Source organism: Rhinoraja longicauda, chromosome 7 (assembly GCF_053455715.1).
Source record: "Rhinoraja longicauda isolate Sanriku21f chromosome 7, sRhiLon1.1, whole genome shotgun sequence".
Classification (NCBI taxonomy): domain Eukaryota; kingdom Metazoa; phylum Chordata; class Chondrichthyes; order Rajiformes; family Arhynchobatidae; genus Rhinoraja; species Rhinoraja longicauda.
This window is the reverse complement of record NC_135959.1, coordinates 49,611,455-49,633,591: the sequence shown is the minus strand read 5'-3', so window position 1 is coordinate 49,633,591 and position 22,137 is coordinate 49,611,455. Positions and strand designations below refer to the sequence as shown.

At 39.3% G+C, this 22,137-nt stretch overlaps 1 protein-coding gene across 2 annotated transcripts in view; it reads left to right on the top strand.

Annotated features, from left to right (window-relative positions):
• dync2h1 (dynein cytoplasmic 2 heavy chain 1) overlaps positions 1-22,137 on the top strand; it is a 310,791-nt gene that overhangs the window by 54,601 nt on the left and 234,053 nt on the right. For both annotated transcript variants that reach the window (XM_078402527.1, XM_078402526.1), the window contains exons 23-36: positions 457-662; positions 1,734-1,889; positions 2,531-2,645; positions 3,260-3,430; positions 3,655-4,037; positions 5,502-5,634; positions 7,626-7,743; positions 8,707-8,819; positions 8,896-9,015; positions 11,785-11,935; positions 13,654-13,859; positions 15,631-15,813; positions 18,448-18,630; positions 19,326-19,549. In XM_078402527.1, the coding sequence (XP_078258653.1) occupies positions 457-662; positions 1,734-1,889; positions 2,531-2,645; positions 3,260-3,430; positions 3,655-4,037; positions 5,502-5,634; positions 7,626-7,743; positions 8,707-8,819; positions 8,896-9,015; positions 11,785-11,935; positions 13,654-13,859; positions 15,631-15,813; positions 18,448-18,630; positions 19,326-19,549 (2,462 nt within the window). The remainder of the gene's footprint in view (positions 1-456; positions 663-1,733; positions 1,890-2,530; positions 2,646-3,259; positions 3,431-3,654; positions 4,038-5,501; positions 5,635-7,625; positions 7,744-8,706; positions 8,820-8,895; positions 9,016-11,784; positions 11,936-13,653; positions 13,860-15,630; positions 15,814-18,447; positions 18,631-19,325; positions 19,550-22,137) is intronic.

Genomic DNA, 22,137 nt, shown 5'->3' with positions numbered 1-22,137 from the left:
CTGTGTGACTCTGACTCTCCAACAAACTGATTTCCAGCGTATTTCAAAAAAAAGATGAAGTGCTGGAGTAACTCAGCAAATCAGGCAGCATCTCTGGAGAACATGGATAGGCGACCTTTTGGGTTGGGACCTCCAGAGATCTCAATACTTTATTCTGCGCCAAATCCATGTAATCTCAAGAGATGCTGCTTGACCCACTGAGTTACTCCAGAACGTTGTGTCTTATTTTGTAAACTACAATCTGCAGTTCCTTCTTTCAACCTCTTCCAGTGCAGTTATACTCAAATGCAAGTGACAGTCTTTATGAATTATTATTATTATTACAGTATTATTATGTGTTTATTTTAATTTTTATTTCTTTGCCTTTTATTGCTTTGAATCTCGATATTCATGTGCACTTTAAAAAAATTGGAGTGTACTTCTGCAGCCTTGAACTCATTGTGTTTACTTTCTTAGATTGAAATTATGAAAGCAAATGTTGAATCTCACGTGAAGATGTATGTACAACAGCTGGAGAAGTTTGAAGCGCGCTGGAATCAGTTAAAACCAAGTGATGACATAGTTGACAGTGGAAGCAGAGAAATGCTCAATAAATGTGTTGAATGTATAAAGGAGAAGAGAATTGAATTTGATGAACTGGAGACGACCAGAAAGAAGTTGATGTACGTTTTTATTCACCAGGAAAGGAACATATGCAAAATTAAGTTCTCATCACATGATGCTGTAACTTATAATATTTTAATGTAAAAAACTCTAAAAATATATAGCAAGCATAGTTGAGGGTGCCATGAACAAGGTATGATGATCTGAGCCACTTAGCTCCAAGAAATTCACTTATTGTGTTGTATATAAAATAAAATATAATATAAAAGTATGAGATGCATATATAGGGTAGACACTCAGGACCTGTTTCCCAGGGTGGAAATGTCCAACACTAGAGGGCATAGCTACAAGGTGAGAGGCGGAAAATTTAATGGAGATGAGCAGGGCAAGTTTTTTTACACAGAGAGCAGAGGGGCCTGTAACGCATTGCCAGGGGTGGTGTGGAGGCAGATATGATAGTGGAGTTTAAGAGGCTTTTAGATAGCCACATGAATAGAGGAATATGGATCATGTACAGGCAGATGAGATCAGTTTAACATGGCATCATGCTCAGCACAAACATTGGGGGCTGAAGGGCCTGTTCCTGTGCCGTACTGTTCTATGTGTTTATGAGACTAGGCATTTGGGAATATCCATTTCTTAGATGGATAAATCAACTCTGAATATTAAGATGTGTTAGTGCAGTCAGTTTGGGATAATGGAAACCGTTGCAATTAAAAAAAAATACGAGTTTCAATAGTATATGTTAAAGTAACCCATAAAGAAAATGCATGGGTGCTCTTGCCATAAACAGTGAATGCAATGTAAAATGTTTTACATCAGATATATTTTCTTTTATGACTTTTACCACTCTTCCTCTTAATTCACTCTTTCAAATGATTCAGCGGAACGCAATAACTTTAATTATGCATAAATGGCCATTATTTATATATAAAGTTACGCAGAATTTTATTTGGTTGTTTGACATAAAGTCAGACAATCTTATTCTAGTATCTTTGGGTGGCATTTAGCAGAGCTTTCTGTAAACTGATTTGATGTAAATCAGACAACCCAAGAGTCAAAACTTCTTGGCCTACATGGCTACTGGAATAGCTGGCTAATTATTTTTTATTTTGCTGCAATTCTTTTAGTGATGACTGCCGCCATTTTAAAGTGGAGGAACCCGAATTTGAGTTGGCAGATCGCCTTCGTGAGGATCTTGAACACTATGCAAATATGTGGTCATTGTATGAGGAGTTTACCAATGGATTGCAAAGTATGGTAAATGAGGACTGGATCTCCTTCAGGCAAGTGACTGCAGTTGTCGCAAAGAGTAACATCTGTATGATGCCTTTTTTATACCTAGATTTTTTTCATATTCTGGATGTATACATATATATATATTTTGTTTCTTCATGCTTTTTAACATGTTTCACCATAAAGCCTCTCATCTCCCAAGTATTATTTCATTGGCAAGGTCAGGCAGTCAGGATCATCAAGTTATTCAAGCTATTGTAAAGGATTGGTGTTATGGCAGTGATGGGTTGGTATTGGCTAGAGATGTCCATCACTTTGTCTCCTGATTGGCTGACTGTCTAACTGACCACTGATTTTGTTGCGTTTTAGTTCATTTTTTATGGCATGTAGATATGGTCAGTGAATATTGCACCCATGCAGAGTATGTCATTTTCATCAAATTTGCCACTAAATTCCACCCTGTCCTCGTTCACTTGGGCAATTTTCAACCCCTTTTTTGATCTCTGTCTCCATCTAAGGAGACAAGCTATCCACTGATATTTACTACAAACCCACTGCCTCCCATGGCTACCTAGGCTACACCACACCCCATCCTACTCATATAAAGATGGTATCCTTGCCTTTGCTGTCTCAGTTCTCTAAATGAGGCTTTCATTTTTTTAAATTTAACACTGAATGTTAATTTTTATAGGAGTAAATGTTACATTTTTGAGGATTTTTTATTGATGTGGCATGACAAGCTGAGAAGGAGAAATGAACAAACAACAGTGACGGTCAAACTACAGAAGGATGTTGATAAATACAAGGTACTTTGCTTTACAAGTCATGATTTTACTAAGCATATCCGGATAAAAGAGGAGATATTTGCTGACCTTTCACTCCAGAGGAGTTTAAAGCAGAAAAATTGAATCTTCTTCATGTTTATTTTACCAGCTGTATGATTCCAGATATTAAAAATATATATTAGCTATATTGATTTTACATATGTGTTTGGGTCCACAACTTGGCAGTTTTGAAAGTTAGGAAAATGACGCATGAGGGAAAATGCCATATGGCCACAATAGATCATTTTAATATAGTGTCTGATGTCCATTATTGGAACTGAACTTTTTTTTTAAATCTTGAAGTATTGAAAATGTGAATCACTTTTCTTCTGTGCAAAGAATCCCTCAATCAGATAATCACAAAAAAGCTTTTCAAGTATAAATTAGATTTGGGTGTTATTCATGAATTTGATTACAATCACAACAGCTTTGAATAAGTGTGGATCAGTCTACATGTAATAAATAATCAATTGCAGATTGTTGTATGTTTACTCTACATGATTTTGAAAAGGAAGTGTAATCCTTTAAGCTTTGCTACGTTTTGGATTGAAAGGATGTATTTTTTTAATGTCAGCTTTTTTCCCCTCTCTCCACAGACTGTTGTACCGGTTCTGAAGTATGTTCGGGGAGAACATCTTTCCCAGGATCACTGGCTGGATCTATTTCACTTGATAGGCATGCCCAGAGGCACCACATTAGAAAAATTGCAATTTGGAGACTTACTGAAAGTGACAGATGTTTTGGTGGCAAAATCTTCAGAACTAAAGGTATTGACCATTGCCTTTCCCTGCTAATTGTAAAGTAATAGAGCAATCATAAAGTGATCACATATTAACATTCACAAAAGAGAGAGTGACAGGGTGGTTTTGTGAACTTGAATAGAATTGTACTTTTTGAATTTGCTCCTGTATTTCTCAGTTTTTGCTATTGCACACAAACAATTGATATGTTTGAAATGATTGTCCAGTGGTGTTTGCAACTTTTCTTTCAGGAACTTAACAGTCGAGCTCAAGGAGAAGTCTCCATTAGGGAAGCATTGCGGGAGCTTGACTTGTGGGGGGCATCATCAATCTTTTTGATGACAGATTACCAGGACAGCCAGAAAACAACTATCAAACTGATTAAAGATTGGAAAGACATTGTCAATCAGGTTGGCGATAACCAGTGCCTACTCCAGTCTCTTAAGGACTCTCCTTACTATAAAGGATTTGAGGACAAAGTGTCTATATGGGAAAACAGATTAGCAGATCTTGATGAATATCTACACAATTTAAATCAGATTCAAAGGAAATGGGTTTATCTTGAACCAATATTTGGACGTGGAGCTCTTCCTAGAGAACAGGGACGTTTTAAAAGAGTTGACGATGATTTCAGGTCAGTTTCAGACCATTTTAAAATGCTATGAAAGTTGATATATTAATGAATAAATTTTAATTTGTTCCTTCTGAATATTAATATTAAGTTTTTTGTGGAGAAAACCGGGCAGTGGAGTTTTTTGGTTTAGGTGTAATTGAGAAATTGACGCAAAGATTTACACCAATTAGGCCAAAACTCAAGATTTCAACGATATCTTTGCATTATCACAAACCTAAAGTCCTCCATGTATTTTGTATCAGTAAATTTGGGAAAATAATCAAGTAGAATAGATTAAATTATTCTATTAAAATAGCATTCATTAATGTTTATGAAAAAAAAAAATCCACTTTATTTGTTAAACAAAACACTAAAATAATGCTATGCGATATTTAAAATGCCACTTATTTGAAATGGTAACATAAAGCAAATTTCTGACCAATGAAATAAATAATAACTTTTTTCCCCAATGTGTTAAAATAAACTCAATAATCAATCTGTATTCAGATAGTTTCATTTTATTGGCCTTTTTTGATTAATTTTCTGGAATCTGTGCCTCAGTGACAAAGTAGCAAAGCCACCCCTAAATGGCATTGGACAATGGTGGTGGGCCTCATCCTTGAACCCCAGTGAAGAAAATTCCCTGACATTGTTAGGTAAAGAGTTCCTGGATTTAGACTCCGTGATGAAGAAAGGCGATGATATATCCCTAAGTCAACTTGTTTGGGAACTTGCACTTGGTCTTCCCATTGCATCAGATTCTTGTCCATTTTGGTACTTGAGATCACGAGCTTGGCAGTGCTGTTGAGGTAGTCTAGACAAGTAACATGATCCACACCCTGGCCCCAGTGCACTGATGGTGTGCAGAATTAACAGAGTGTTGTGAAAGGGGGTACCAGTCAAGCTGGTTGCTTTGTCCCAGAGAGCAGCTGTAGTAAGATCTTGAACTTCATTTTGGAGCATGGCATTAATATGTGTTATGCAATTGGATTAAGTAGGGACAGTAGTTGATAACCAGGATCGGGCACTTGCTGTATGGATGTCCCTGACTTTCCATGGATGATATCAACATGTGGAATTTAGCATTGAGAAATAAGATCAGACGGATCTTTCTAAATAGGAAAAATGATCTCACATGGCAGTGTTCCCATCCCCCAGTGCCCTAAGTAATCTTCAAATTCATGATTCCTCAATGATTCAATAGTTCAATTGTACTCTTTTGTTCCATGAACCTGGGTACAGTGAAATTCTTTTCCGCATACAGTTCAGTAACAATCTTACGCAATCATACTTAAGTATAAGAGTGTAAGACTAGATTACACTGAGGCCTTTCAATATTCACAACACTGGCTTCTGGGTTAGAATTTAAAGTAGGAATCGTATTAAGAGGTATTTGCCGTAGTGATGGGTAATATAAATGTAATGAAGATTGTCCAAGCGTGGATTGTTATTAAAATGTTGGATCTGCATGTTTATCTTCTCCAGATCAATCATGGCAGATGTTCAGAGGGACAATAGAGTAACGTCACTCTGTGTGCGAGCGGGCATCAGACATTCTCTCATTACCATATTAGATCAGATGCAAAGATGTCAGAAGTCACTCAACGAATTTTTGGAGGTAAGAGAATAACGTCATTAAAAAAATTTGAATTGGTAAACAAAAGCAATCCAAAATAATGAAATCAAACCTGATATGCTTTAAAAGCGACTTGGACAGGTACTTGGATAGGAAAGGTTTAGAGGGATATCGGTTAAATGCAGGAAAGTGAAACTTGCTTTGATGGGTCATGTTTATCGGCATGGATGAGTTGGGCTGAAGGGTCTATTTCCATGCTGTATGACTCTGTGACTATAAGAAAATAACTATAACTCATTATAATGGAAGAGGGGAAAAAGACAGACTAGTGACTGACATCTACTAGACAGACTAGTGGCTGACATCTACTATAAACCCACTGACTCGCACAGCTATCTGGACTACACTTCTTCCCACCCTGTCTCCTGCAAAAAATCCCAATTCCTCCGTCTACGCCGCATCTGCGCCCGGGATGAGGTGTTTCACACTAGGGCATCAGAGATGTCCTCATTCTTCAGGAAACGGGGCTTCCCCTCTTCCATTATAGATGAGGCTCTCACTAGGGCCTCTTCTACATCCCGCAGCTCCGCTCTTGCTCCCCCTCCCCCCATTCGTAAGAAGGACAGAATCCCCCTCGTTCTCACCTTCCACCCCATCAGCCAGTGCATCCAACAAATCATCCTCCAACATTTCCGTCACCTACAACGGAACCCCACTACTGGCCACATCTTCCCATCCCCTCCCCTTTCTGCGTTCCGCAGAGACCGTTCCCTCCGTAACTCCCTGTTCCACTCGTCCCTTCCTACCCAAACCACCCCATCCCCGGGCACTTTCCCCTGCAACCGCCCCCCTCAACTCCATCCAAGGACCCAAACAGTCTTTCCAGGTGTGACAGAGGTTCACCTGCATCTCCTCCAACCTCATCTATTGTATCCGCTGCTCTAGGTGTCAACTTCTTTACATCGGTGAAACCAAACGCAGGCTCGGCGATCGTTTCGTTCAACACCTTCGCTCAGTCCGCCTTAACCAACCTGATCTCCCGGTGGCTGAGCACTTCAACTCCCCCTCCCACTCCCAGTCTGACCTTTCTGTCATGGGCCTCCTCCAGTGCCATAGTGAGGCCCACCAGAAATTGGAGGAACAGCACCTCATATTTCGCTTGGGCAGCTTGCAGCCAGTGGTATGAACATTGACTTCTCCAACTTTAGATAGTTCGTCTGTTCCTCTCTTCCCCTCCCCTTCCCTGTTCTCCCTCTATCTTCCTGTCTCCACCTATATCCTTCCTTTGTCCCGCCCCCCTGACATCAGTCTGAAGAAGGGTCTCGACCCGAAACGTCACCCATTCCTTCTCTCCCGAGATGCTGCCTGTCCTGCTGAGTTACTCCAGCATTTTGTGAAATAAATACTCTGTGACTAATCTTTAGATTGTTAAAATACATTTTAACCTCGGTTATTGGGTATCTTAAACACAGAAATTCAGTATGGATTTTAGCAACTCCAAGTTAAGTGTCAGAAATATAAATTTAAAATTTATCCATAGGGATTCTGTTTGCTTGACATTTATTGAAAAGTACGGTTTAGAATGGGTGATTGATGTGATTTTATTTTTCAGTTTGCCAGAATGCTGATGAAGTTAATATTAGCCATTTACTTTCTGCTTTCCTCTTATTGTTCTCTTACTTTGGTACTAAAAAGTAATTTAGCTCATGTCACTGATTATTAATGATGTCTCCCAAGACCATTGTTAATACGTCTCTAAGAAACTGTATTATCTAAACTTTCCAGCAAAGTTTTCCGTTCAAGTGGATATTGTCAAAAATGATGTGAAATTGAATAATAAGGATCAACTGGATTGCTGTCTTATTTATTACAACATCAGTTTGTATCTTATAAGGGAATTTGATTTATTTAAGGCCATATGAATCTAAAAACAACTTGATGAATGTAACTTGATTAATGTCTGAATTTGTCGGTGCCGTTCTGGGGTATTCAACTGTGCAAATAGGTTAATATTTTCAAACTTCTGTATCTAGGAAAAACGTTCAGCATTCCCAAGGTTTTATTTCATTGGTGACGATGATTTACTGGAAATCCTGGGACAATCAACCAACCCTTCTATCATTCAAACTCATCTCCGAAAACTTTTTGCTGGTATGTCTTGTGGATGACGCAGGATTTGGCAGTAACTACACTGCCACTTGCAGTGGGGTGAACGTGTGTGTTTTATTTTATTTACAGTGGTAAGAAATTCCAAGGCCGCATGGGGGCACTGTCCCTCGCCATCAGGGTGCATGTGTGGTGGCACTGGCAATTTTGGGTTGTCTCAGCTGCTCAGTCTTGATTTTCAAAGGCGGAGGTGTGATGATCTAAGACTTCTCCCTGCAGTTCACTTTAGTCTCGAGAGGATGCGCCGGTGGTCTCAGGTTTATCCTGGAGGCTCAGCGTTGCACTTGAAGAGGAGGTGCTGGCAGTCTCTGGATTATCCTGGCAGTACAGTCTGTGTGTGACCGCAATCCCTCGGTATCCATGGGCAGGAAGAAGCACTGGCATCTCAGGCTTACCTCGACCACTGAGTCTTACCTTCAGTAGAGGTAATGGCTGTCTAGGGGTTCTTCCTGGCAGATCAGTCTTGACCACACATTGCACTGGTGATCTTGGGATTGTCCCAGTGGCTCTGTCTTCCTCGAACCTGTGACAGGGAACACAACTAGCAGGGAGGCATCCAAATTTGTCTCCCTTCCTCTCTCTCCTTTCATTTTTTCTTCCTTCTCACTTTTTTCTCTTCAGCTCTCCCATCTCCCCTCTGACTAGAATGCCTGAGTTTTATAGGGAGTAGGCTACATTTAACTCTAATGTTACAATAACCATGGAGTTATGGTTAATATTACACATTTTACTCACATATAACATATGACATAAATAGAACATGGGATAACTGAATAAACCTCTACTGTTCTCCTGGATGTGGTTGTTATGCCATGTGCTATCACATGTTTGTCAGAGGAAACATTGGCAATTTAATTTCAAATTACTATAAAGCTGAATAATTGTCAGTTTTGTTGATAATTTCGCACATTTAACATTGCTATACTTGTAATTTCTGGTTATCTCTAGGTATTAACAGTGTGGATTTTGATGAAGGTTTCCAACACATTATAGCAATGAAGTCTCTGGATGGTGAAGTTGTGCCTTTAAAAAGGAAGATTCGTATTTCAGATGATGTTGAGGTGATAACATTTTGATCACATATCACATATGGTAAAAATTTTAGGAATCCATCCAACCAGTTGTAATTTTTTTCAGGTTTGGCTAAATAATTTGGCTGGAGTAATGAAAGAGACTCTGAGCCAATTGTTGGTTGAGTGCATTGACGCTTGGAAACAGTCACAAGGTGCTATTGATCCATCACGCTTCCCATCACAGGTACTACATGCGTTACTTAGGTTGCTGATTAATGTCTTAGACTCTGTGCCTAAAACCTTTCTTTCATTAAGTAAATACAATAAGTTGACAATGGCATCTAAGCAATGAAAACAGTTTCAGCAATTTCAATTTTTTTAATACAATGGTAAAAAGAGCTTTGTTGTAAATCTGTAAAGTAAATCAACAGCATCTTTTCTGTAATCTAGTCACAAATAATTTCTCATTAAACAATTCCTGGCTTAAATATCATTATCCATCAGGTCCATCAGAAAAATAACTGCTGATGCTGGTTCAAATCGATTTGAACCAGCATCTGCAGTTATTTTCCTACACATCGTGCCGCTCCACTGCGAATTCTTCTCAAGGTATGTCTACTTTGAAGAAGTTTTCCTCCTCTCATCGATGAGAGTTTAGCAACATGCTCTCTCACTGCTCCCCCTCTGTGATTCTTCCTGCCCTCTACGACCACGTTTTGACCCAGACTCGTTACCACAGCCACGCCTGTTTTCTCGGCCTGCGCCTCCATCTTCTACCTCGTAGTTTCCAGACCTCCCAGTTCGGACCTCTGTCCCTCTCTTTCCGCTCCCCCTTCCCAGTTCTCCCACTGCCTTCCTGTCTCCAACTACATCCTATCTTTGTCCCGCTCCCTTCCCTGACATCAGTCTGAAGAAGGGTCTCGACCCGAAATGTTAATCATTCCTTCTCTCTTGAGATTCTGCCTGACCCTCTGAGTTACTCCAGCATTTTGTGTCTACTATCCATCAGTAATATCAGCAACAGGATTGAAATCAGCTGAATAAGAACTAGTCATGTTGATATTATCACTGAAACAAATTTAAAACAGATATTTTTTGGACTCAAAATATTACAGTTATGAACATGTAGAATTTCTTATCAATTAGATTACTGCTTTGTAATTATTCATTGTTCTTCCTGTAATGACTTGGGGTTTTAATATGATCAATACAATGATAGTTCCAATAAAGCAATTTAATTTTCTTTGTGTGTGCTGTTAGATCTGGGATAGTGTGGCACAGCAACTAACCTTTATTTTATAGTTGAATGACCAGATAGTACATGTACAAAATAGAAAATAGAACATCTTTAGCACAAGGCTATCAGATTCATTGATGCAAATAATTATATAGAAAAATATAACAAGGTATCAACAGCTTGCAAATAATAGTTGGTTGCGAATGCAAACAGGAAAAAATTAGGGAAAGAAAGGACAGACAAAGCTTTGGTTTGGGATCATCAGATTGATGGAGTAGGGGGGAGAAAGCTAGAAAAGAGAGGCCAGGGTGGGGCAAAGCCTGGCAAGTGATCGGAAGATAAAGGTGAGTGGGCTGATTGGTAGATGAGTGGAGTTTGTAACAAAGGCTGGAAGCGACAAAAGGGTCCTGATAAAGAAAGAAGAGAAGGCTTTCGGAGAAGGAGATGTTCTCTTTCTTCAACGTGCGTTTCCCCCCCTGCTGTTATCGATGAAGCTCTCACCTGCGTCTCCTCTGTTTCCAACACAGTTCTGCTCTCACCAGATGGAATGAGGACAGTTATTTGGTTCTCTCCTACTTACTTACTTCCGCATCCAACATATAATTTTCTGACATTTCCACCACCGGCAATGTCTGAAAAAGGGTCTTGACCCGAAACGTCACCCATTCCTTCTGTCCCGAGATGCTGCTTGACCCGCTGAGTTACTCCAGCATTTTATGTCTACCTTCAATTTGATCTCACCTTCAGTTCCATCTTCCTTTCCCCACACCTTGCCACGTTCTGTAGACACCACTCTCACTGCAACTCCTTAGTTTACTCATCCTTCCCACCCAACCAGCTCCTCCCCAGGTATTTTCCACTACAACTGCAGGAGATGTAACACCTATCCCTACCTGCTGTCACTTCCATCCAAGGATCCAAGTGGCCTTTCCAGGTGAGATGGAAGTTCATTTGCATCTCTTCCACCATCATCTATTGGATTCTATGTTGCCGATGTGGCTGCCTTGCGCTTTGTTCGCCAAGGCCTGCTGGAGCTTACAGTTGCTCATCATTTTAACCCTCCTTCCCATTTCCATACTAATCTTTCTGTCCTTGGTTCCTCCATGCATGAGTGAGGTCACATGCAAATGTGAAGAACAGCACCTCATATTGGGTAGCTTACAACAGTATTAACATTGAATTCACCAGTTTCAGGTGATACCTCCTACCTCCACATTTCTTCACCACCCAGTCACCCTGCTCCTTTCCCCTCCTTCATAAAACTAGTTTAGTTCACCAATTGTTCAAATAACTTACCCAGAATATATTTCTTACATAATTGGATAATTTACAAGATTTTAAGGAGTAAAGTCACACTTTATCATTTTTCTAATTTAAAGATTACAAATGTGTAAAACCATTTATTCCCGTGAATCATAAAATTTTAAATTGGTAATTAATAATATTTTGAAACTCTTAGTATTGAATAATGAATTCAAAATACAATGGAAAATGTATGCGTTTTCATGGTGAAGAAATGCAACTTCCATTTTTCTTATTTCTAATGAACATTTATGTTACATTTGTATAAAATTAGTCCAATAACATAACGTTCTACCTGAATTAGTGCTTTTATCACATTCTCTGTTGTTTACACCAGAACATTCTTGATTACACATCAAATTTTATTTCCAGGTCAAGTTTAATGTTTGGAAATACAATAGGTTTTGGAATTTTTAATCATACTTCCAATATTTTTTTGCATTTATAAGTGTTTTATCACCTCTATGTTGTCAGATTCTTTGCCTGACTGAGCAGATACAATTTACTGAAGAAGTTGAAAACGCCATAAAAAAGCAAAGATTGCAACAGTTAAATGATGAATTGGTGGCAAAACTGGAAAACTACACAGGTGTAGACTATTATAGTGAGGAAACAGGTAGTGCAGGTAAGAAACCTCTGCTTGGTCAGAGTTTCCAAGTTCAACTGTTAGCAAATGCAAACTTAGAAAATGATCTTTTGTAATTTGAAATTGTCAATTTTAAATCGATATTTTGCATTATCAATAATCTCACTCTGATGTAAAATTCTAGAAGTGTCACAAGTTCTTTCTATTTAATAACTATAGATTAATTCTTTTTTTTTGTATGATTAATTCCTCACAATCAATATTTTTGGGATGATGAGGGCAGTTTGAGCATTGGAATGGTAGAATGTAATGATAATAGCAAAGAGTGGCTACAATTCAAACTTGTAGTATCAACTACAAGGGGCAGTGGTGGTGCAGCGTAGAGTTGCTGCCTTACAGCACTTTCAGCGCCAGAGACCCAGGTTCGATCCTGACTACGGCTGCTATCTGTACGGAGTTTGTACGTTCTCCCCGTGACCTGCGTGGGTTTTCTCCGAGATCTTCGGTTTCCTCCCACATTCCAAAGACGTACAGGTTTGTAGGTTAATTGGCTTTTATAAAATGTATATTGTCTCTAGTGTGCATAGGATAATGTTAATATGTGGGGATCGCTGGTCAGCGTGGACTCGGTGGGCCGAAGGGCCTGTTTCCGTGCTGTATCTCTAAACTAAACAAGCTTTATATTTTCATTGAATGACCTTGTAATCATCTGTTCACCCAAAGTCCTTGCCAATAATAGCCAATATACTGATTTAGATTAAATAACAACAAATAGCATTTTCATGATATTATGGCTTGATAAAAATTGTTATCTGTTATTTCATTTATTCTTGATATTAAAATTCTCCTGTTCTATGTTAATTTGCTATTGTTGCGAGTATGCATCTAACTGCTTACAATTAGCCAGAAGTTTATGTGATTTTGTAATATTGTAAAGTAAATATCAAGAGAGGATCTTAGTTTCCTAAAGGTTTACACAATGTTCGACAAATTAATCAAATAAATGTCGTTTTCTGCTGTCTGTCAGTTCTGGATGACAACTGGTTTTAGGAAACTCTTTTAGCCCTTACTAGATTAGCAGTACCTATTGAAATTCAGAATGTTTGGTACGTAAATCTAAGGGATGGGAGGTCATTGTGGAAAGGGAAAGTAAATTTTACAATGAATAAGCTGTGGGTATTTGCACTATAAAATTTGATATCAATTCTAACAAATTAGATTTTAAATATTTAGAACGGAGATGAGGAAAAACTTTTTCAGTCAGAGAGTTGTGAATCTGTGGAATTCTCTGCCTCAGAAGGCAGTGGAGGCCAATTCTCTGAATGTATTCAAGAGAAAGCTAGATAGAGCTCTTAAGGATAGCGGAGTCAGGGGGTATTGGGAGAAGGCAGGAACGGGGTACTGATTGAGAATGATCAGCCATGATCACATTGAATGGCGATGTTGGTTCGAAGGGCCGAATGGCCTACTCCTGCACCTATTGTCTATTGTCTATATTATTGTTTGAAGTACAAAAGAATAAATAATTGTGGCCCGGAAAAGAAGGAATAAAGAAAGTTTATTGTGTTACATATTGATGTGAGCTTATAATTTTATAGTCTTTTGAAGAATTGTGGTTAGACTCTAAATGTGCTGGGGAAAGGAGTAATTGTGTTAATTTTTGTCATAGAATTAATTTGATTCATGTTTAGAAGGCTTTAAATGTTGATGAATTTTTGTGTTTAAGCACGTTTTTGTATGTTTGTGCACGCTTTCAGAGACAACCATCTTGGAGTTGAAACTCAAAGCCCTCATTCTTGACATCATTCACAATATAGAGATCGTTAACCAATTGAATCAAACGCAGATTTGCAGTACCTCAGATTGGGCTTGGAAGAAACAACTTCGATTCTACATGAAACCAGATAATAACTGTTACATTCAGATGGTGGATGCAGAGTTCCAATATACATATGAATACCAGGTGCACATTTTCCTGTTATAATTAGACTCACCGTGTTTTTTACTTTGTATTTTGTTTAGAACAATTTATCTACTAAGTTTTTTAAAGTCATTGTATGTGGTTTCTTATTCTTTAAAGAAATATTTCATTTTGCAACGATCAACATGGCTGAGAGATATTCCATGCAGTCAGTATTTACCAGATGGTCTTAAGCAGACTGTATAAGACACTGCTGAATGTGTGAATCTCACAAAATTTATAGTTCTGTATCAAGACAAGAATGTTAAGGAAAATAGAAAGCTCTTGTATATAATGTCTGCATGGGGGAAAATGCATTCTGTAGGCTAGTTAGTAGATTGATATGTGTTTTTAGGCATGTGGCAGAGTGGATAATAGAGGATTGCTTGTTATACATCCTTCCAATTTTCCTTTCCATGGAGGGGAATGTGTGTCAGTCTGTGGCAGTTCATGTTCAGCTGCTGCCATTGTTGAATTTATTCTCCTATTGTGAAAGCATAGATGGTGTAATGGCAGTTTCTATACCTTCTCAAAGTCCAACTTCGATAGCCATTACTGCTCGGGGATGGAATGGAGGTATAGCTTACGCACACACCGCACTCCGAGATAACAAAAACGAATCTTCCAAACGCTGTTTCTTGATTCATTGGTCTTTATTAAAGTAGCACAAATCAAAAGAGTAATTCATAACTTTTCGTTCTTATCAACTGTTTCTTCTTCAAACAATACAGTAAAAATCGTGTAGTCGTTACCGTGTGGTCCTTGTGAGTGTAGCTGGCGCGAGCGTGGCAGTCGTGTGTGACTGTCGTGAGCGTGGTAAAAAACTGTATTCTCTGCATCCTCTGAGACTAAACTGACCCACAATCTCTGTCGCTACGCTAGCCTACTCCCATGTGGACACTCCCCATTATGTATCAAATCACACCCACAAGCATGCAAAAAAGACAGAAACTAGAAATATTAAACATAGCCATAATACAATGACAGTAACTGAATTAAGTCTGAAGAAGGGACTCGACCCGAAACGTCACCCATTCCTTCTCTCCCGAGATGCTGCCTGACCTGCTGAGTTACTCCAGCATTTTGTGAATAAATACCTTCGATTTGTACCAGCATCTGCAGTTATTTTCTTATACTGAATTAAGCATAAATGGCTCCTACAGATGGTATGCACTTTTCAGCTTTAATACAATTTCTGCAAAATTATTTTATGTTCTGATAATTACTCTTTCGAGGGATAATTTTGAATTAAGTACCTTTTATCACTTATTTAAGCCAAACCTGGGTTTATGCAAGATCTCTCTTTGCCTTTAATATACGTAACAACTGAACTTCAAAGCTTCTGGGATAGACATTTCCAGAGATTCACCACTTCTACGGTGAAGAAGTTAATTTTTTTGTCTTCAAAGTGGAAATCCAAATGTTCTTCTGTTTCTGTATAGCTAACTGTTTCACAGGCTTCCCAACCATTGCCTATGGAACTATGTTACATCTAGACACTGAAATAATTATATTTTAATACATGATTTATGAGTATAATAGTTTATAAAGCCATGCTTAATTTTTATGAGGAGCTTTCTTCTGGTTCATCTATAAATACCATTTATTTGCTGTAAATATAAAGTTCAAGGTAATGTTTTGTGGCATGTACAGTATCTTCTTACAAATAACCTTTGAAATTATCCCATGATCGAAAAGACATCTACTTTGTAGAAGTGATGTGATGGGAATATTTACAATATTATTGTTAACACATTAAAAAAATGTCTTATAGGGTAATGCTCCAAAGCTGGTTCATACTCCTCTCACAGACAAATGTTATCTGACTCTCACTCAAGCCATGAAGATGGGGCTTGGAGGAAATCCATATGGACCAGCTGGCACTGGCAAGACAGAATCTGTGAAAGCATTAGGAGGCTTGTTTGGTAGACAGGTTCTTGTTTTTAACTGTGATGAGGTAATTATGTAGGTTTTTTTTGTATAATGCATTGGATTCGTTGATTATTAATATTTTTCACACTTGGTATGCAGTAGTTTGACAATGATTGTACCAGCAAATGTTGTTAACTATTCTGTCTTAAAAAAACATGATATTATTTTTAAGTTTTAAGAGTTACTCCAGCACCTTGTGTCTTTTTTTGACACTAATTTAAAATAACTTAATGCTACATGGCCTGTGGTACTTGTTCAAACTTTAGATCAGTATTTAAGACCGGTAAATTTGAAATGCAATTTCAAGAATATTTCACATGCTTGGGGAACTATGAATATATTTACTTTACAAGAAATCCGATAAATGTAATTTAGTTTGGTTTAGTTTATTGCCATGTGTATCAAGGTACAGTGAAAAGCTTTTGTTGCATGCTATCCAGTCAGCAGAAACACAATACATGTTTACAATCGAGCTATTTACAGTATATAGATACATGATAAGGGAATAACGTTTAGTGCAAGGTAAAGCCAGCAAAGTCCAGTCAAGGATAGTCTGATGGCCATTTAAGAGGTAGGTAGTAATGCAATGAAAAAGCTGCAGTTGGCATTCACAAAAAGGGGGGAAATCGAGACAGGGTCACCACAGCTACTAAATGCACTAAAATCTGGAGGAGATTGAAAATGTGTGAATACAAATAAGATAAAGGTTAAACTTGATGATAATATCCCAGAGTGCTTAAGGAAGTAGCCTCAGAAATAGTGGATGCATTAGTGATAATTTTTCAGAACTCTTTAGATTCTGGAGTAGTTCCTGAGGACTGGAGGGTAGCTAATGTAACCCCACTTTTTAAAAAGGGAGGAGAGAGAAAACGGGGAATTATAGACCTGTTAGCCTAACATCGGTAGTGGGGAAAATGCTGGAGTCAGTTATTAAAGATGTGATAGCATCACATTTGGAAAGTGGTGAAATCATCGGACAAAGTCAGCATGGATTTACCAAAGGCAAATCATGTCTGACGAATCTTATAGAATTTTTCGAGGATGTAACTAGTAGAGTGGATAAGGGAGAACCAGTCGATGTGTTATATCTGGACTTTCAGAAGGCCTTCGACAAGGTCCCACATAGGAGATTGGTGTACAAACTTAAAGCACACGGTATTGAGGGTTCAGTTTTGAGGTGGATAGAAAATTGGTTGGCGGACAGGAAGCAAAGAGTAGGAATAAACGGGTCCTTTTCGGAATGGCAGGCAGTGACTAGTGGGGTACCGCAAGGCTCAGTGCTGGGACCCCAGTTATTTACAGTGTATATTAATGATTTGGACGAGGGAATTGAATGCAACATCTCTAAGTTTGCGGATGACACGAAGCTGGGTGGCAGTGTTAGCTGCGAGGAGGATGCTAGGAGGCTGCAGACTGACTTGGATAGATTAGGCGAGTGGGCAAATGCATGGCAGATGCAATATAATGTGGATAAATGTGAGGTTATCCACTTTGGCGGCAAGAACAGGAAAGCAGAGTATTACCTGAATGGTGACCGATTGGGAGAAGGGTAGATGCAACGTGACCTGGGTGTCATGGTGCACCAGTCATTGAAAGCAAGCATGCAGGTGCAGCAGGCAGTGAAGAAAGCGAATGGTATGTTGGCATTCATAGCAAGAAGATTTGAGTTTAGGAGCGGGGAGGTTCTGCTGCAGTTGTACAGGGCCTTGGTGAGACCGCACCTGGAGTATTGTGTGCAGTTTTGGTCTCCTAACCTGAGGAAAGACGTTCTTGCCTTAGAGGGAGTACAGAGAAGGTTCACCAGATTAATCCCTGGGATGGCGGGACTTGCATATGAGGAAAGACTGGATAGACTGGGCTTGTACTCGCTGGAATTTAGAAGACTGAGGGGGGATCTTATAGAAACATATAAAATTCTTAAGGGGTTGGAGAGGCTAGATGCGGGAAGATTGTTCCCGATGTTGGGGGAGTCCAGAACCAGGGGTCACAGCTTAAGGATAAGGGGGAAGTCTTTTAGGACCGAGATGAGAAAACATTTCTTCACACAGAGAGTGGTGTGTCTGTGGAATTCTCTGCCACAGAAGGTAGTTGAGGCCAGTTCATTGGCTATATTTAAGAGGGAGTTAGATGTGGCCCTTTTTGCTAAAGGGATCAGGGGGTATGGAGAGAAGGCAGGTACAGGCTACTGAGCTGGATGATCAGCCATGATCATATTGAATGGCGGTGCAGGCTCGAAGGGCCGAATGGCCTACTCCTGCACCTATTTTCTATATTTCTATGTTTCTAATGTGCCCAGATGCTCAAAAATGCCATCTTACTGTAGGTAACATGGTGGGGGCTTTTGCCATCAAAGAAACAACCCTTTCATGTAAGACATCTGTTGAGAGATTTAGATGTTAGCATCTTTGATTGAAGCTAAACACAGTGCTTTATTGTGATTAGGCTTCCACCTGCATCAGAGATTGGAATGTCAAAAGGGGTATTATTGCCAAATTGGACGTTGCAAATTGCTGCGCAACTTGCAACAGAATTATTAAGTATTCAATCAACATCACAAGATCTGCTGCATCTTTATTGACGCTATTTATTTAAAAATACTTGAAATCTCACGTTTGAAGAAATTATTTTAATCTTTGATTTCTTAACCTTATTCTTGAAGGGCATTGATGTGAAGTCAATGGGCCGAATTTTTGTTGGTTTGGTGAAATGTGGTGCATGGGGCTGCTTCGATGAGTTCAATCGTCTGGAGGAAGCTGTACTATCTGCTGTTTCAATGCAAATTCAGGGCATTCAGGACGCCCTGAAAAATCACAAGAGGTTCTGTGAGTTGCTGGGGAAGCAGGTATAATTCTTAATTTCACACGAAAAAAAAAAAAAAAAAATCGAATTTAAATATTTTTAAGCAATAGAAATGCAAATTTTTAATGCATTACTATGACAGCTCTATAAACAGATACTGTGAAGGCGTCAATTGCCTGGACATTTAGTCACATGATTCTGTTTCCTGCTGTACAAAATAATTATAAGCGTTTTAAGGCCAATGGATATTTGACTGGGAACGTCTTTTTATGAATAGCATGAGCACAAGTGATACTGTTTGCATGTCAAACGTGCAGGTAATTCCACCCTTCATAGTGCAGCACTTATTAAAAGCATTGATGGGATAAATTAGGACACATTAATCCAAAGCGCATCTCTGATTTGTTACACACAATCCAACCAGATATTCAAAGCATTGTTTGTTCTGCACCTGCTTGATATAAAGGGAGCCTCACGGAGCAGGTCTCAGCCAGTGCTGGTAGGTCTCGTCTACATCAATTGCTTACTGGCTCTTTTTGGTTTTCTCAACTCATCTTTCCATCCACAACTTTCTCGCATTAACTGCCTGACATAATCAAGCCCCACTTTCCAATTGCTGAGACATAGTCTTCTATCCGCTAATCATATGAGCTAAGCTTTAGTATAAGCGCAAGCGAATGATTTTGACTATTAATTCATCACGTAAATTGTTATGAATTTGCTTATTTACAATTTTAGGTTGATCTTGATTCAAATTCTGGAATATTCATCACTATGAACCCTGCTGGAAAAGGTTACGGAGGACGGCAAAAACTCCCTGATAATCTGAAACAACTATTTCGACCTGTTGCTATGTCACGGCCCGATAATGAACTTATCGCTGAAGTTATTCTTTATTCAGAAGGAGTTAAAAATGGTAACGTGTTGGGAAGAAAACTAGTGGCCCTCTTTAATCTGTCCAAGTATGTATTCAATTATTTTATTCGTTGTCATTGAAAGGTTGTGGTTGTAACTATTTACACCAGTTTTATATTCACCTGGAATCAGTGTATCTGTAGAGTAGGAGTAAAGATCCATTCAATTCATTGTTTCAACTTTTCATATATACTCTTCCAAGTCTTAAAGGTCCTTTTATATATTTCCATTTCTCTCAATCCAGTCCCTTTATACATACTCTTCAAATCACATATCTTGACTTTCACTAAGATCCTTTTGCTATGTTATTCTTTTGCTATCCGCTTTTCTTACCTCAAGCAATCTGCTAGTAAAGCCCTAATCCATACCTTTGTTTGATTTTAATTTTTATTAAAACACTCTAATGGCAGGATTTCCACATTCTAATCTTCATAAATTACTAACAATATTGGTTTTATTATTGTCATGTATACTGTGATACAGTGAAAAAATGTTGTTTTGTAAGCTATCAAGGGAAATCAAACCAAACATGAGGATATCAGATAGCACAAAAGAGAAAATAAGCACAGTGCAGAATGTGGTGTAACAGCGAGAAAATACAGATTAAAAAACAAGAACAAGGACAGTAACGAGTTTGTTTGGAAGATTGGAAATTTGTCCTTGCGGTATGAGAGGTCTGTTCCATTGTCTGATAATAGTGGGGAAGAAGCTGTTCCTAAATCTGGTAGCAGGTGCTTTCAAGCTTTATACCTTCTGCCCAATAAGAGAGGGGAGGAAAGAATGACTAGGATGTGAGAGGACCTTGATTATGATGGCTGCTTTCCCAAGGCAGTGTGAAATGGAGTCAGTGGGGCAAAGGCTAGTTTGCGTCATGCTAACAACCACCTGCAATGTTATGCGGTCATGGACAGAGCAGTTGCCATACGAATGAATGAATGAATGAATAAGTTTATTGGCCAAGTATGCAGATACAAGGAATGTGCCTTGGTGCTCCGCTCACAAATGACAACACAAACATACAGTTAGCAAATAAGAATAAAGCATAAACACATCAAAACAATATGATACACCATTACGGTCTAAACATGTGGGTGAAAATAAACCAGAGCAAAAAAAGAGACTACAGACTTTGGTTATTGAGTAGAGCTGTCACTCGTGGAAAAAAAGCTGTTTTTATGTCTGGCTGTGGCGGCTTTGACAGTCTGGAGTCGCCTTCCAGAGGGAAGTGTTTCGAAGAGTTTGTGGCCAGGGTGAGAGGGGTCAGAGATGATCTTCCCCGCTCGCTTCCTGGCCTTTGCAGTGTACAGTTCGTCAATGGGGGGAAGCTTGCAGCCAACAACCTTCTCAGCTGTGCGAACGATCCGTTGCAGCCTCCGGATGTTGTGCTTAGTGGCTGAGCCAAACCAGACCATGATGGAGAAGGTGAGGATGGACTCAACGATAGCAGTATAGAATTGGACCATAATTGCCTGTGGCAGATTGTATTTCTTCAGTTGCCGCAGGAAGTACATCCTCTGTTGGGCCTTTTTGACTGTGGAGTCGATGGTGGCCCCCCATTTAAGGTCCCTGGAGATGATGGTTCCAAAGAACTTAAATGACTCCACAGAAGCTGTGTTGCATCCAAATAGGATGCTTTCTATGGTGCTTCTGTAGAAATTGGGAAAGTAATTGGATACATGCTGAATTTCTTTAGTCTTCTGAGGAATTAGAGGTGTTGATGTGCTTTATTGGCCATGGTGTCAATATAAATGGTCCAGGCCAAATTGTTGGTGATATTTGTACCTTAGAATTTGAAAATCTTGACCATCTTCACTTTAGCATCATTGATGTGAACTGAGGCATGGACTGAAATCTCTTCCTGAAATCGGTGACCAGCTCCTTCATTTAGTGACATTGAAGGAAAGGTTGTTTTAGTTTTGTTTAGAGATATAGCGTAGAAACAGGCCCTTTCGGCCCACCAAGTCCGCACCGACCAGTGATCACCACACATCAACACTATCCTATACCCAACGAGGGACAATTTAAAAAACCCATTTACCAAGCCAATTAACCTACATACCTGTGCGTCTTTAGAGTGTGGGAGGAAACCGAAGATCTCGGGGAAAACCCACGCAGGTCATGGGGAGAACGTACAAACTCCACACAGACAGCACCTGTAGACGGGATCGAACCCTGGGTCTTGATGCATTCACTGTAAGGCAGCAACTCTACCGTTGCGCCACTGTGCTGCACGTTGTCTTGCCATCCTGATATCTTGCATCTCCTTCCTATACTTCCATCTTGTCATTATGTGAGACCCGGCCCACTACAATGTTGTTATCTGCTACCTGATAAATGAAGTTACAGCAGAATTTGGCTGCACAGATGTGAGTGCAGAGGGAGTGTACTTAGGGGGCAGAGAATGTAGCCTTACAAGGCATTGTTGTTAAGAATTACCATGTGGTCTGTGGGTTGGGAAGTCAAGGATCCAGTTGCAGACCTGGGTGCTGCGTTCAAGGTCCAGGATGTAGAAACAAAGAACTGAAGATGCTGGTTTATACCAACGATAGACACAAAATGCTGGAGTAACTCAGCGGGTCAGGCAACAGCTCTGGAGAAAAAGGATGATGGCAGATGGGTCCTGACCTGAAACATC